The following is a 13,859-nucleotide window of genomic DNA, read 5'->3' on the forward strand; positions in this document are numbered from 1 at the left end:
CCACGCCCATCTATCTGCCAAGGCGCCTCCCCTCTAAGGCCTGGATGTGGAGGGCCACGCCCCTGTGGGTGCGAAGGCCACGCCCCCTGGATGTGGAGGCTCCCCTCCCGGGGTGCAGGGTAGGTGTGGGGGGTCCAGAGGTGCGGGTGCGGTGCTGGCCTTGCAGGACATTCTGTGTTTTGGCCTGGGTTGGTGGAAATGTTTTCCACGTGCCGAGCAAGGGCAGGGAATGCAGTCCTGAGCTGGGAGCCGATCTGGGCGGGGCCGAGCCCAGCTGGGGGTGGTCTCCGGCTCCCCGGGGGGTGGGGGCGTGGTCTCTGGCCCCAGGTGGGCGTGGCCTCCGGCTCCCCGCGGGGTGGGGGCGTGGCCTCCGGCTCCCGCTGTGAGCAGGCTTGGGGGGGCTCTGCAGGAGCCGGGGTTCTCCCGGAGTGGGGGGGAGCAGAGAGCCCCTCCTGCGCTGCAGGACTCAGCGGCTGGGCCCCTCTGGGGCCGCTGCCCCGGCTGGTCAGGGCTTCAGGTGGCCAGGCAGTCCTGGTGGGCTTCACTGTGCGGCCCCAGCCCCGAAGGCCAGGCCTAGACAGGTCTGTTGCCGGGCTTCACCTCCTGGCCCAGCTGCTCCTTCAGGCTGGTGACCTGGACGGGGCAGGGTTGCGTCAGGTGAGGGCCAGGGGACCGGGCAGAGGGGTGGAGAGGCCACGGCTGGAGGGGAGGAGGAGAGTGGCCGCAGGTGGACGGTCAGAGGTGTGTGTTTGTGTCCGCCATCCACACCCAGCCTGGGAACAGAGAAGTCTGCCCATCGAGGAAAGCCCGGCGTAAGGGTCAGCACACTGCTGTGGACCCAGCCACTCAGGAGGCTGAGATCTGGATGTGGAGGCTCCACCCCTCTGTGTACAGGGTGCCCTGCCAAAGCCCAGGAGACTTATCTCTAGCTCATCAGTACAAAAGCTGGAAGTGGAGATGTGGCTCAGGTGGTAGAGCACCAGCCTTGGCGAACGTGAGGCCCCACTAGCAGCACACACACAAATGCTAGTGTTCCTTTGCTTATCCACGGAGTGTGTGTGTCTGACGGTCCAGAGACGTTAACGTGGGTCAGACGCCGGCAGTTATGTCATCTTTCTGCCCCTCAGCTTCCTTGCTTGTGAGGCAAAGGCTATGTATGACTAGGTGGTTCTAGCATAGGTTAGAGTGCCAGGAGCCGGAGGCCTCCAAGCAGAGGCCACGTGGCCACCCTAAAGGTCAAGGGAGCCCCCCTCATGCTGCCCCCCAGTGGGGTAGGGTCCTGGCCTTACCTGCTCCTCCAGCACCTTCACCGGCTGCTGGTGGGCCTGCTCCTGGGTCTCCAGGGTCTGTGCGGCCTGCTCTGCCCCCTGCTTCCTCTTGGCTTGCGCAGCCCGGTCCTGCTGGTGCTGGGCAGATGGCTCCGGCTCTGCCCTCTGGGCCTGGGGTGAGGTGGCAGGCTCCTCACTCCCCTCTGCTCCCCCAAGGGCTCCCAGAAGCCCGAAGGCTCGTGGGTGTCCTACCTGCCGCTGCCCCAGAGTTGAACCCTTGCTCTCTGCCCGGCATTAACCCCGGCCCAGGCCATGCAGGAGACCTGGGCTCAGTGCCCATACAGCCCACAAGTCTTGAGTTCAAGCTGCCAGGTCTGGGATTGGGTAGACGAAGCCACAGCCCTTCAGGTGGGCCCTAGCTGTGTTTGTGTGGTGCCTGCATTTCCCCACGGTCGGGCCACGCGTCCTGAGGGCATTGCCGATTGGCTCTTGCCCATCCCCTCACAAGTTCTTGGCCTGATGGGGGGTGTGCAGTGGTGGAAGTGGGGACCACAGGTGAGCGGGGGTGGGGGGGAGGCTGGGCCTGGGGCTGGGCTGTCTTCTGTCCCTGGTGCTGCTCTGCAGAGCAGGCCTGGCTGGCAGAGGCCCCGACCACTCTCAAAGACACTTGAGAGCCTCCAGGGGCAGGCCCCGACAGACACAGGTAACACCCGGGAGCCCTGGAGTAGCCCGGGTCCCAGCTCCAGCTCTGCCGTGACCCTCGCGTAACCTGTGGCTCGGTGTGTTGTCCGGGTCTAGTGGCTGCATCTCTTGTGTGCACCGGGGATCGGGCTGCCTTCCCATGTGTGCATGTATGTGGCATGTGCAGACGTGCACGGAGCAGCAGCGGCTCACCCTGGGCTCTCCCCTGGGGCTGTGGGCAGGGCCCCGCTTACTCCGCTTACCTGCAGCTGCCGGCTCTGCCACAGGGTTCCTGCCGGCTCCCAGTGCAGGCTGTCTGGGGGCTGCTCCAGCTTCTGGGCCCCCAGCATGGCCCTGGCCCCCTCCGTCTTCAGCTTCCCCTCCATCTGCAGGGGAGAGGTGAGGGACACAGAACTTTAGAACTTTTGGTGGGACATGGTGGCCTCCGGGCAGGGGTCCGGGCAGCATTCCTTTCCTCTGGGTAGCAGGGGTGTCCCCGAGGGGGGCCTTGTCCCCCGGGAGCTGCTCGGCCCCTGCGTGGGGCACTGACAGCCAAAGAGGAGCCTCGTGATCAGGGCTCAGCCCCTCTGCCACTCTGCCAGCCGCCGCCGCCGCAGGAGATGCATGGCCTCTCCCACAGGGAGAGCCAGCCCCTGCCCGGGCTCCGCAGGGCCGTTCGGAGCACACTCGGCCCACAGCCCTCACACACTCTCCGGGCCGAGTGCTCCCGGATGCAGCCCCCAGGAGCCTGCGCTCCTGCCCTCTCCTGGGGCAAAGCCCTCAGTCACCCACTCTACCATGATGGGCGCGGGGCTGAGGAGTGGGAACCAGCGGGACCATCTTCTGCATGAAGGGAGGAATGCACCCTGCTGGGAGCAGCAGCTGCAGAGTGCCCGCCCCCCCCCCCAGTCCAGGGGGCCTGGGGCAGCCTGTGGAGGACAGGATCCCAGAAGGATCCTGGAGGCCCAGCCTGGCAGGCCTGGGGCACTGAGGCTGGGCTGGAGCCAGTCTCCCTCTGTGCCCACCAGGAGGCCCATGTGGGCCACCCCCCGCAGTGCTGGCAGGCTTGCTCTGCCTCTCGGAGGTGGGGGCTGGAGGCTGGCCTTTCAGGGCCGGGGGACATGGTGGTCTGTCTCCATGGGCAAAGTTACGAGGTCAGGGCTTGAGTTTTACAAAAATAAGGATTCCTTTCTTCTTCAGGACTGAGGAAAACAAAGGAGTCTCCTTCCACTGGAAAAGGAGTCCTGTTTCTTTAAAACTCCAGTTACCCTCCTGGAAGCGCAGTTACAAGGAGAAAAGTGAAATCCAAAATAAATAAATGTCCACGTCCGGGTTTCCCCTCCTGGGACTCCCATAAAGTGTTTATGGGCGCGTGGGCCCCTCGCAGCTGACCTCCTGGAACTCATTAGCTGTTCCTGCTCCCCCACCCAGGCCCTGAGGAGCGGTGCGGGCCCAGGGCCCGCACCTTGGCCACAGCCCTGCCCTACAGCATGAGGGGCCTGGCGCTGGGCACCGGGATCCTGGTGTCTGCACCCCCAGGCTGCCCTTCCTTCGTGGACAGGCTGGCCGGAGGCTTTCCTGCCTGTTCTGGCTTTTGGCCTCTGCCCCCCCCCCCCGGGCTGGCTGCGCTCTGGGCTCTGGGCGTGGGGAGGCGTGGGGAGGGTTCCCCCTCTGGCCCAGGCCAGCGGCCCTCGCCATCCCCAGGCTCCAGCCCTACGGACTTTCCCGAGGGGTGCCGAGCCCTGCAGGGTCAGGTGGCTGGCTGCCAGTGCTGCCCAGCCTACCCCTCCCCCACCATGTGCCACCCAGCTTCTCGTGGTCTTCTCTAGAGTTTTGTCCAGCTCAGCCCCCCGCCCCGGCCATGCGGTGGCCACGTCTGCCCCTGGGTGTGCATGCACGCTGTGTACGCTCCTGCCTCTCGCCGTGGCACAGTGGCAGAAGGACAAGAAACAGCCACAGGCAGGCCCTGCCCGCCCTGACCTCTGCTGAGGGGCCAGCCGGGTGCTGACCTCGGCCCTGGGCAGCAGAAACGTTTCCTGGTGTGGCCTGTGTGTCTGAGCTCACCCCTGGGTGCCACCCACTGCCATATTTACTGTGGTTTCTGCTGGAGTGGCCGGAGGACAGGGCAGAGCCACAGGACCAGGAGGGGACGAAGGTCACCTTGGGGATGATGCAGCCTCCTGGTGAGGCCCGACAGGGACCGACGCTGTCCACCAGGAGTGACCCTGCAGAGGCCCCTTCCCCGTGCCCCCTTCCCACAGTGCCCCCTCCCACAGTGCCCCCTTCCCACAGTGCCCCCTTCCCACAGTGCCCCCTTCCCCGTGCCCCCTTCCCCGTGCCCCCTCCCACAGTGCCCCCTCCCACAGTGCCCCCTCCCACAGTGCCCCCTTCCCCGTGCCCCCTCCCAGTGCCCCCTCCCACAGTGCCCCCTTCCCACAGTGCCCCCTTCCCCGTGCCCCCTTCCCTGTGCCCCCTTCCCCGTGCCCCCTTCCCCGTGCCCCCTTCCCCGTGCCCCCTCCCACAGTGCCCCCTCCCACAGTGCCCCCTTCCCCGTGCCCCCTCCCAGTGCCCCCTTCCCACAGTGTCCCCTTCCCACAGTGTCCCCTTCCCCGTGCCCTCCCGCAGCACCCTACCTTCCCAGTGCCCCCTTCCCAGTGCCCCCTTCCCAGTGCCCCCTTCCCAGTGCCCTCCCGCAGCACCCTACCTTCCCAGCGCCCTCCCCCAGCCCTGTACCTGAGTGAGGTGGGCCTGCAGTGCCACCAGCTCCCCCTGCAGCCGGGCCCGCTCCATGTGCAGGGCTGTGGTTTGCTCGCGCAGGGCACACCTTTCTGTCCTCTGCCTCCCAGCCACCACCTCCTGGCTGCGCTGCTTCCGCCGCAGGGCCTGGGCAGGCCGGGCAGGGTGTGGGCCCAGGATGGGGGCCCTGTCTACCCACGGGCCCCGTGTCTACCCATGGGGACACCATGCTATCAGAGGCTGGGCTTGGGCTCAGTCTGTTTTGTTTTCTTTTAAGCTGAGAGTCTACGGATGAAGCCTCTGCCACAGGAGCTTTCTGTGAGCCCTCAGCTCCGTGTGGCCCTCCCTCAGCCTCGGTTTCCTTTTCGGGGAGCTGGGAACTGGGACTGTTTGGGTTGTTGTGGGTCTCATGCCTGCCCCCAGCACCTGCCAAGGAAATGACTAGGTCACAGCCCGCACCAGAGGCTCACACCTGCTATCCTGCCACTCAGGAGGCTGAGACCTGAGGATCTGTGGCTTGAAGGTCCAGATGGGAGCATTCGTGAATCTCTTATCTTCAATTAATGACCAAAAGTCCAGAAGTGGAGCTGTGGCTCAAGTGGTAAAGCACCAGCCTTGAGCAGAAAAAGCTAAAGGACGGTGCCCAGGACCCAAGTTCAAGCTCAGCACTGCCCACCACCTCCAACAAAAGCTGCGGGTGTCTTCCTGCAGAACGGATCCGCTGGCTGGTGTCAGGCCCAGGGCCTCCAGGGCCTCACCTGTCGCAGGAGCTCCAGCGACCCCTCAGCGTCCTGGCATCTGCGCTGCAGGCTGGCCAGCTGTTTCTCTAGCCGTTTCCCCTCTTCCGCCAGGCCCTGGCTGTGCCGCCTGCTTGCTCCCAGGGCCTGCCTCAGTGTGTCCAACTGCTCCTGGGTGAGAGAGAAGCAGGGAAACGTGGGGTGGGGGTGGGGGGACTGCCTAGATTGCCTGAAGACTTATATTGCAGAGGGGAGGCTATGGCCGAGGACTCTGTGCATCTTCAGTGGTTGGTGCTTGTAGTATGTCCTGAAGACGTGTGGGCTTCTGGGAGACCAGGCTGAGCCTCAGAGGACCCGGCCAGCAGGCGTGGTGGCCCGGCCTGGGCAGAGGCTGGGCTGTGCAGGGTCTCTGTGGTGGCCACCCTGGCTTCTGGTCCAGCTTCCACTGCCAGACACCCCTTCCCAGGGCTTCCTCTGCCCTCGCCATCCCCTGGGACAGCTGTCCTGCCCTGCCGCCCCGCCGCCCCGCCGCCCCGCTGCGGACCTGCCACTGGTCTGGGGTGACACCGGCACACTCCAAGGTGGCCCGGGCCCTGGGAGCCCAGGATCACCACGACTTCTGTCCGCATGCCCTGTACCCACTCCCCGCCATGCCTCCCAGGCAGCCTGCTCTGCCACCCTGTCTGCCTGGGCGCCCGGGTGGTCCCTCGGCTTCCCCGACATGCTCATGCTGCCTGACATGGTGGCTGGCAGGATGGTTCAACCAGACATTCTGCTGCCTCCCTCCCGGCCTCTCGTGGCCTCAGGATGGGAACCGAGCAGCCAGCTCACCACGCTGTGCTTCCTGTGGGGGCCAGCTCTCAGGACGGCCATTTGCCGGCCGCTGCCTGGCAGGCCTCCGTCCACTGTGCCGGCCTCTTCCCCACTCCCCCCCCATGTCCGCTGTGTCTCCGGCACCCTGAAGTGGATGGGGAGGCCCTGAGGGTCCCTGTGGACCAATCTATTGCTGTGCTCGGATTTGGCTCCTGGTCACTTACAGAAGGGACCGGTTCCTTCTGGGGACCGGGGAGTGCTGGACAGTGGTGGGAGGTGGTTGTGTCACAGTAGCTCTCTACAGGAGAGCACAGCTGGACTTGGGTGAGAAGGCAAAATGCAACATGGAAATCAGGAATAGGTCGGAGGGGCTGGCAGGGGCGCTAGCCTGGGGACGCCCAGGAGACCGAGGGCCTCTGCTCCATCTATCAAGTTACAGGTGGTCAGAGCACGTGCAGGGGAAGGTCCAGAGCCCTGGGGACCACGGGGCCTGGTGCAGACCCTCCTGGTGAGGGCAGAGGACCCAGCCACTCAGGGAGGACGCGGGAGCGCCAGAAATCCAGAGTGGGTTTGGGTCTCTGTGAGTGTGCTCACAACGCACACAACCCACAAAGCACTTTCTAGACAGAACTCAGCAGGGGGCTGTGGCCTTCATGAGCATGTCCTGGGGAAGGACAGCAGTGTGGTGGGAAGGAGCCTAGGAGAGGGTGAACAGACGGGAGGGAGGGGGAGAAGGAGGGGCTCCCTTAGGAAGGGAGGGGACAAGTTGGAGAGGGAAAGCGTGATGCATAGGGTCCCCAAGTCCAAGCTCCAGAGCCTCCAAGCCCAAGCTCCAGAACCCCAAGTCCAAGCTCCAGGTCCCCAAGCCCAAGCTCCAGGTCCCCAAGTCCAAGTTCCAGGGCCCCAAGTCCAAGCTCCAGGTCCCCAAGTCCAAGCTCCAGGGCCCCAAATCCAAGCTCCAGGGACCCAGGTCTAAGCTCCAGAGCCCCAAGTCCAAGCTCCAGAGCCTCCAAGTCCAAGCTCCAGAGCCTCCAAGTCCAAGCTCCAGGGCCCCAAGTCCAAGCTCCAGGGCCCCAGGTCCAAGCTCCAGGGCCCCCAAGTCTAAGCTCCAGAGCCCCAAGTCCAAGCTCCAGAGCCCCAAGTCCAAGCTCCAGGACCCCAAGCCCAAGCTCCAGGGCCCCAAATCCAAGCTCCAGAGCCCCAAGTCCAAGCTCCAGAGCCCCAAATCCAAGCTCCAGGTCTCCAAGCCCAAGCTCCAGAGCCTCCAAGCCCAAGCTCCAGGGCCCCAAGCCCAAGCTCCAGGGCCCCAAGTCCAAGCTCCAGGTCTCCAAGCCCAAGCTCCAGAGCCTCCAAGCCCAAGCTCTAGGTCCCCAAGTCTAAGCTCCAGGTCCCCAAGTCCAAGCTCCAGGGCCCCAAATCCAAGCTCCAGGGCCCCAAATCCAAGCTCCAGGGCCCCAAGTCTAAGCTCCAGAGCCCCAAGTCCAAGCTCCAAGGCCCCCAAGTCCAAGCTCCAGGTCCCCAAGTCTAAGCTCCAGGTCCCCAAGTCCAAGCTCCAGAGCCCCAAGTCCAAGCTCCAGAGCCTCCAAGTCCAAGCTCCAGAGCCTCCAAGTCCAAGCTCCAGGTCCCCAAGTCCAAGCTCCAGGTCCCCAAGTCCAAGCTCCAGAGCCTCCAAGTTCAAGCTCCAGAGCCCCAAATCCAAGCTCCAGATCCCCAAGTCTAAGCTCCAGAGCCCCCAAGTCCAAGCTCCAGAGCCCCAAGTCCAAGCTCCAGAGCCTCCAAGTCCAAGCTCCAGAGCCCCCAAGTCCAAGCTCCAGAGCCCCAAGTCCAAGCTCCAGAGCCTCCAAGTCCAAGCTCCAGAGCCTCCAAGTCCAAGCTCCAGAGCCTCCAAGTCCAAGCTCCAGGTCCCCAAGTCCAAGCTCCAGGTCCCCAAGTCCAAGCTCCAGGTCCCCAAGTCCAAGCTCCAGAGCCTCCAAGTCCAAGCTCCAGGTCCCCAAGTCCAAGCTCCAAGGCCCCCAAGTCCAAGCTCCAGAGCCCCCAAGTCCAAGCTCCAGAGCCTCCAAGTTCAAGCTCCAGGTCCCCAAGTCCATGCTCCAGGTCTCCAAGCCCAAGCTCCAGAGCCCCCAAGTCCAAGCTCCAGGTACCCAAGTCCAAGCTCCAGGGCCCCAAGTCCAAGCTCCAGAGCCCCAAATCCAAGCTCCAGTGGCTCAAGCCTGTAATCCTAACTACTGAGAAGGCTACGATCTGAGGCTTGCTGGTTGAAGGTAGCCCCAGCAAGAAAATCCATGAGACTCATATCTTCAATTAGCCACCAAGAAGCTGGAAATAGAGTGATGGCTCAAGTGGTAGAGCACTAGCTTCGAGCAAAACAGCTAGGGACAACATCGACAAGGCCCTGAGCTGAAGCACCAAGACTGGTACAAAATAAGTAAGTAAATAAACAAATAAATAAAGTGAGAGATTCTTTGGAAAGACCAAAAGAGTTGCTGAACTGTAGACAAGGCAGAGGGAGAAAAACAAACCTGCAGTTTTAAGACACCTATGGGTGGTGCAGGACACACGTGTGCACGTGTGTGAGGAGGGAAGCGGTGCCATGCACACGGGCGTGCATGGAGGAGATGTGGGATGTGGTGCCATGCACACGGGTGTGCACGTGTGTGAGGAGGGATGCGGTACCATGCACATGGGTGTGCGCAGAGGAGATGAGGGATGTGGTGCCATGCACACAGGTGTGCACAGAGGAGATGAGGGATGTGGTGCCATGCACACGGGTGTGCACAGAGGAGATGCGGGATGTGGTGCCATGCACATGGGTGTGCGCAGAGGAGATGCGGGATGTGGTGCCATGCACACGGGTGTGCATGCAGGAAGTGCTGCCATGCACACGGGTGTGCACAGAGGAGATGAGGGATGTGGTGCCATGCACACAGGTGTGCACAGAGAAGATGCGGGGTGTGGTGCCATGCACACGGGTGTGCACGGAGGAGATGCGGGATGTGGTGCCATGCACACGGGTATGCACAGAGGAGATGCGGGATGTGGTGCCATGCACATGGGTGTGCATGCAGGAAGTGGGGATGTGGTGCCATGCACATGGGTGTGCACAGAGGAGGTGAGGGGTGTGGCGCCATGCACACGGGTGTGTACATTTGTGCTGAGGGATGTGGTGCCATGCACACGGGTGTGTACAGAGGAGATGCGGGATGTGGTGCCATGCACACGGGTGTGCATGGAGGAGATGCGGGATGTGGTGCCATGCACACGGGTGTGCACGGAGGAGATGAGGGATGTGGTGCCATGCACACGGGTATGCACGGAGGAGATGAGGGATGTGGTGCCATGCACACGGGTGTGCACAGAGGAGATGCGGGATGTGGTGCCATGCACACGGGTGTGCACGGAGGAGATGCGGGATGTGGTGCCATGCACACGGGTGTGCACGGAGGAGATGCGGGATGTGGTGCCATGCACATGGGTGTGCATGGAGGAGATGCGGGATGTGGTGCCATGCACACGGGTGTGCATGGAGGAGATGCGGGATGTGGTGCCATGCACACGGGTGTGCACGGAGGAGATGACGGGATGTGGTGCCATGCACATGGGTGTGCATGGAGGAGATGCGGGATGTGGTGCCATGCACACGGGTGTGCATGGAGGAGATGCGGGATGTGGTGCCATGCACACGGGTGTGCACGGAGGAGATGAGTGATGTGGTGCCATGCACACGGGTGTGCACAGAGGAGATGTGGGATGTGGTGCCATGCACACGGGTGTGTACGTTTGTGCTGAGGGATGTGGTGCCATGCACACGGGTGTGTACGTTTGTGCTGAGGGATGTGGTGCCATGCACACGGGTGTGCACAGGGGAGATGCGGGATGTGGTGTCTGGGGTCATGCACCAATCCTGGCCGTGGCTTCCACAGTACAAGATGTACACTTCACCCCCACAGGACAAACCGACCCGGAGGAGGAAGAGAGAACCCAGACCCGCCATGGAAAGGAGGGGGAGGGGAAGGTGGGTGGCGGGAGTGCAAACACGCATGCGTCTCTGAGGAAAAGCTCCTTCCTGCGCGGTTTTGACCACAGCGTGTCACAGGACACACTCCTAGCCCGGAGAGGTACAGAAAATATGGCGCTGAAGTGTCTGACAAGAGGGAGTCCCCAGCTCCGCCTGTGCTCCCTGGGCTGTGCTCCCCGGGCTGTGGGCAGCAGTGCCTGCAATGGCAGAGGCAGGAGACGGCTGCTGGGGAACGGCGGGCTGAACGGCAGCGTCTGGGGTGTGAGAAGCTGGTGGCGCTGGGTGTGGCAGGTGTGGGCTCCAGGAGGAGGAGGCCTGGACAGCCGTCCAAGGAACTGCCAGCCCCCCAGCCCCGGGGCCTGACCTGGCCCCAAGCCACGCATGTCAGGGGGTGTGAGCAGGGGCATGGGTGGGGGCTGGGTGGGGTGCAAGGAGGGGGCATGGGGTGCGAGGCTGACCTGAGGTTCCCAGGCTGCCCTGGCAACGGGCAGGGATTTGCTCTCAAACAAGCGTTGTACTGTTTGCATAGCAAACCTACCATTTAATTAGAAAAATACGCTTTTAATTAGCTTTCTCTTGACAAACACGTTGCTTATATGAATGGAGTTGGGGGCCGTCCTTGGATAAAATGTGGAGCTTGCTCTGAAGTGTGGCATAGCTGAAGGGACGCCAGGGGGGACCCCTCTCCCCCGGCCCAGCCGCTGCCCAGCCGTGAGGCGGGCAGCCCGGAGCAGGGCTGGCCCCAGCCCTAAGGCTGGCTGGAACCCGTGGGTCACAGGCGCAGGCCTGAGCCCACAAAATGGTGACATAGCCAAGAAGCCCTGCCCGTGGGCGGCCCTTTGCAGAGCTGCAGCCCCAGGACAGAGGGCAGAGGCCACCGCTAGCCCTGCCTCCCGCCTGGAGAAACAGTGCTTGCCAGAAAGCACCGCCACTCTGATCGGCCTTGGCGCCACTCTCCTTAAAAGCTGAAAGCCCTGTGTGGGGCATGGAAGGGCAGGGGCGGGGGAGACCTGAGCAGCAGCATGGCCTCTCACCCCACGGGGGCCAGGGAAAGACCCCCACATTGTGGGAGCTAGGCTTGAAGGGCGGTCCCAGAGTGGGGGGGCTCTGGCTCACGTCCCCACCAAGGTCACCGTGTGTAAGGGGCTGGGAGTCAGGGTATGGATCAGAGGGCACACCCCACCATGCCACCAAGGATCCAGACTCTGCCCTGGTGCCTGGGACAGGAGCTCTGGGAGGGAGGAAACACCCTGCCACCGCTGCCCACAGCCTCCACACTGCCCACGGCCCCCACGCTGCCCACGGCCCCCATGCTGCCCACGGCCCCTACGCTGCCCATGGCCCCCACGCTGCCCATGGCCCCCACGCTGCCCACGGCCCCCACGCTGCCCACGGCCCCCATGCTGCCCAAGCCCCTACGCTGCCCAAGCCCCTATGCTGCCCAAGCCCCTACGCTGCCCAAGCCCCTACGCTGCCCATGGCCCCTACGCTGCCCAAGCCCCCACGCTGCCCATGGCCCCACGCTGCCCAAGCCCCTATGCTGCCCAAGCCCCTACGCTGCCCAAGCCCCCACGCTGCCCATGGCCCCTACGCTGCCCACAGTCCCCATGCTGCCCATGGCCCCCACGCTGCCCATGGCCCCCACGCTGCCCACAGTCCCCATGCTGCCCACGGCTCCCATGCTGCCCACAGCCCCCCTGCTGCCCACGGCCCCCATGCTGCCCACGGCCCCCACATGGCACCACCGTGGGCCTCCCTCCTCCCTCCTTCCTTTCCTGAGGGCCTAGAGGGTTGGGGCAGGGCCCACCAAGCCCCGCCAGCTCTCCCCTCCCCCCCGACTTTGAATAAATCCAGGGCCTTACAGACACACCCAGGAAGCCTCAGGAAAGAGGTCGGGACCAGATATGATGCTCTAAGTAAATGGCAACTGACCTTCTCAAGGTGAGATGACGGCCCACAGAGTGCCGGTCTGAGAACAATACTTGGCAGCCGTAGAGGGCACAGGCAAAGGTGAGCACAATGCTGACAAGCAGATTAGCAGAGCAGCAGAGAGACAGCTGTGGTTTAAGCAGTAGAGCCCCTGCCTGGCAAACTCTCCGCATGGCTGAGAGAGATGGGGCGGAATGGGCGGAGGAGAGGGAGGAAAGGGAGGAAAGGAGGCAGGAAGGAGGTGGAAGAGCAGACCTTCCTTGAAGCACAAAGCAATTGGTGCAGTCCTGGGTCAGAAGAGAAGCCTCACCACATGGTCATAAAACCTGTTAGTGGATTAAGTTCCTCCAGGAAAAAAAAGCAAAGACCCTAAGGTAGATTAAAAACCAAAACCGGGCCAATAAAACAAAGGCTGGAAATAAAAAGGGCAGAAATGCAGAGGCTGAGAAGGGGCGCTGATGGGGCAGGGCAGGGGCCTGGAACTGGCTTCCACTGCGAAGAGCCCGGCAAAGCCCTCACAGGCCCGAGGCCTTTCTGTGCAGGCAGATGCGACCAAGACACCTCATTCTAAAAAGGGTGTACATGAGCTGCAGTCAGAGCCCCTTCCAAACTGGAGGCAGTGGACCAAAACATCCACAGTAGGAAAAGCCAACGTTTCACCCCAGCCTGGGTGGGTGTAGGAGACATATCCGTCCTGTAATGGTGACATAATGCACATGGAAAGCCTGATTTTAAAGGTCTATTTCAAGCTGTGTGACCTGCAAGCAATATGCTGCTTATCGTGGGGACACACGCGGGTGGAGGTGTGTGCGTGAGCCAGAACGCAGCCTGGCCCAGTCCCCACGGCTCAGACCCCTGCATTTCTTCCCCAGCCAGGTCACCAGGGCCCCTCACAGCCCTGTGGCCTCGCTGCGCTGGCTGCGGTGGCTGGGGGGTTGAACCTTTGCCCTTGCCTCTGGGTCAAGCCCGGACGGCCCCTTGCAGGCCTGGTCACTGCTCATAAGGAACTTGGGGACCATCCTTCCTTCAGCTCATTGGGGGCCCCTCCTTGGAGGGTTGCTCAGAGGGAGGCCGGCGGTAAGTCCCCCCCCCAGGCCCATATGGGGCGGCTGGCTCCCCCCCCCCCGCCCCGTCCATGGTCCTGTGCCTGTGCGGTCTCAGCGGCCACACAGTCCCTCTGGTCCTGCAGGGAAGGCCTCCCCGGGGCACTTCCTGGCACCACTCCCACCCTGGGGCTGTTCCTATTTCTGGAGAGAACAGGGAAAGAGGCCATGGCCAGGCCCGCTGCCTTCCCCGAGCTGCAGCAGGGGACTGCCCTCACTCCACACACCATGCACAGGACCCCAGCCCCACCGAAGCCCCCGCGGCTACAGCTCCGAGAAGCAGGAGAGGCAGGGGTGTGACTAGTCACTGGGGGATGGGCAGGGCCGGCCACACAGGGGCCCAGCAGCTGGGTGCAGCCTCCCCCTCCCCTCCTCCAGGGCTCCGCGCACACGGACCACCTCAGGACTGGCCGAAGACAGTGCAGCCAGGAATGGCCAGAGGCCATGCTCTGGTCACCCTCTGGCCTGCCTGCATGGATGTGCCCCTGCCCACAGGCCCCCCCTGCCCACACGTCCCCACAGGCGGCCCCCCTCCCCCACTCCCACCCCCTCCCCAACTCCCAACCCCCACCTCCCC

General features: G+C 63.5%; 1 protein-coding gene across 1 annotated transcript in view; it reads right to left on the reverse strand.

Annotated features, from left to right (window-relative positions):
- Positions 1-541: 541 nt before the first annotated feature.
- Positions 542-13,859, reverse strand: part of Crocc2 (ciliary rootlet coiled-coil, rootletin family member 2) — a 64,180-nt gene continuing 50,862 nt past the window's right edge. Inside the window, 6 exon segments of the mRNA XM_013033651.1 lie at positions 542-594; positions 597-633; positions 1,290-1,439; positions 2,213-2,335; positions 4,683-4,832; positions 5,444-5,593. Coding sequence (XP_012889105.1) covers positions 542-594; positions 597-633; positions 1,290-1,439; positions 2,213-2,335; positions 4,683-4,832; positions 5,444-5,593 — 663 coding nt within the window.

Source organism: Dipodomys ordii, unplaced genomic scaffold (assembly GCF_000151885.1).
Source record: "Dipodomys ordii isolate 6190 unplaced genomic scaffold, Dord_2.0 Scaffold174, whole genome shotgun sequence".
Lineage (NCBI taxonomy): Eukaryota > Metazoa > Chordata > Mammalia > Rodentia > Heteromyidae > Dipodomys > Dipodomys ordii.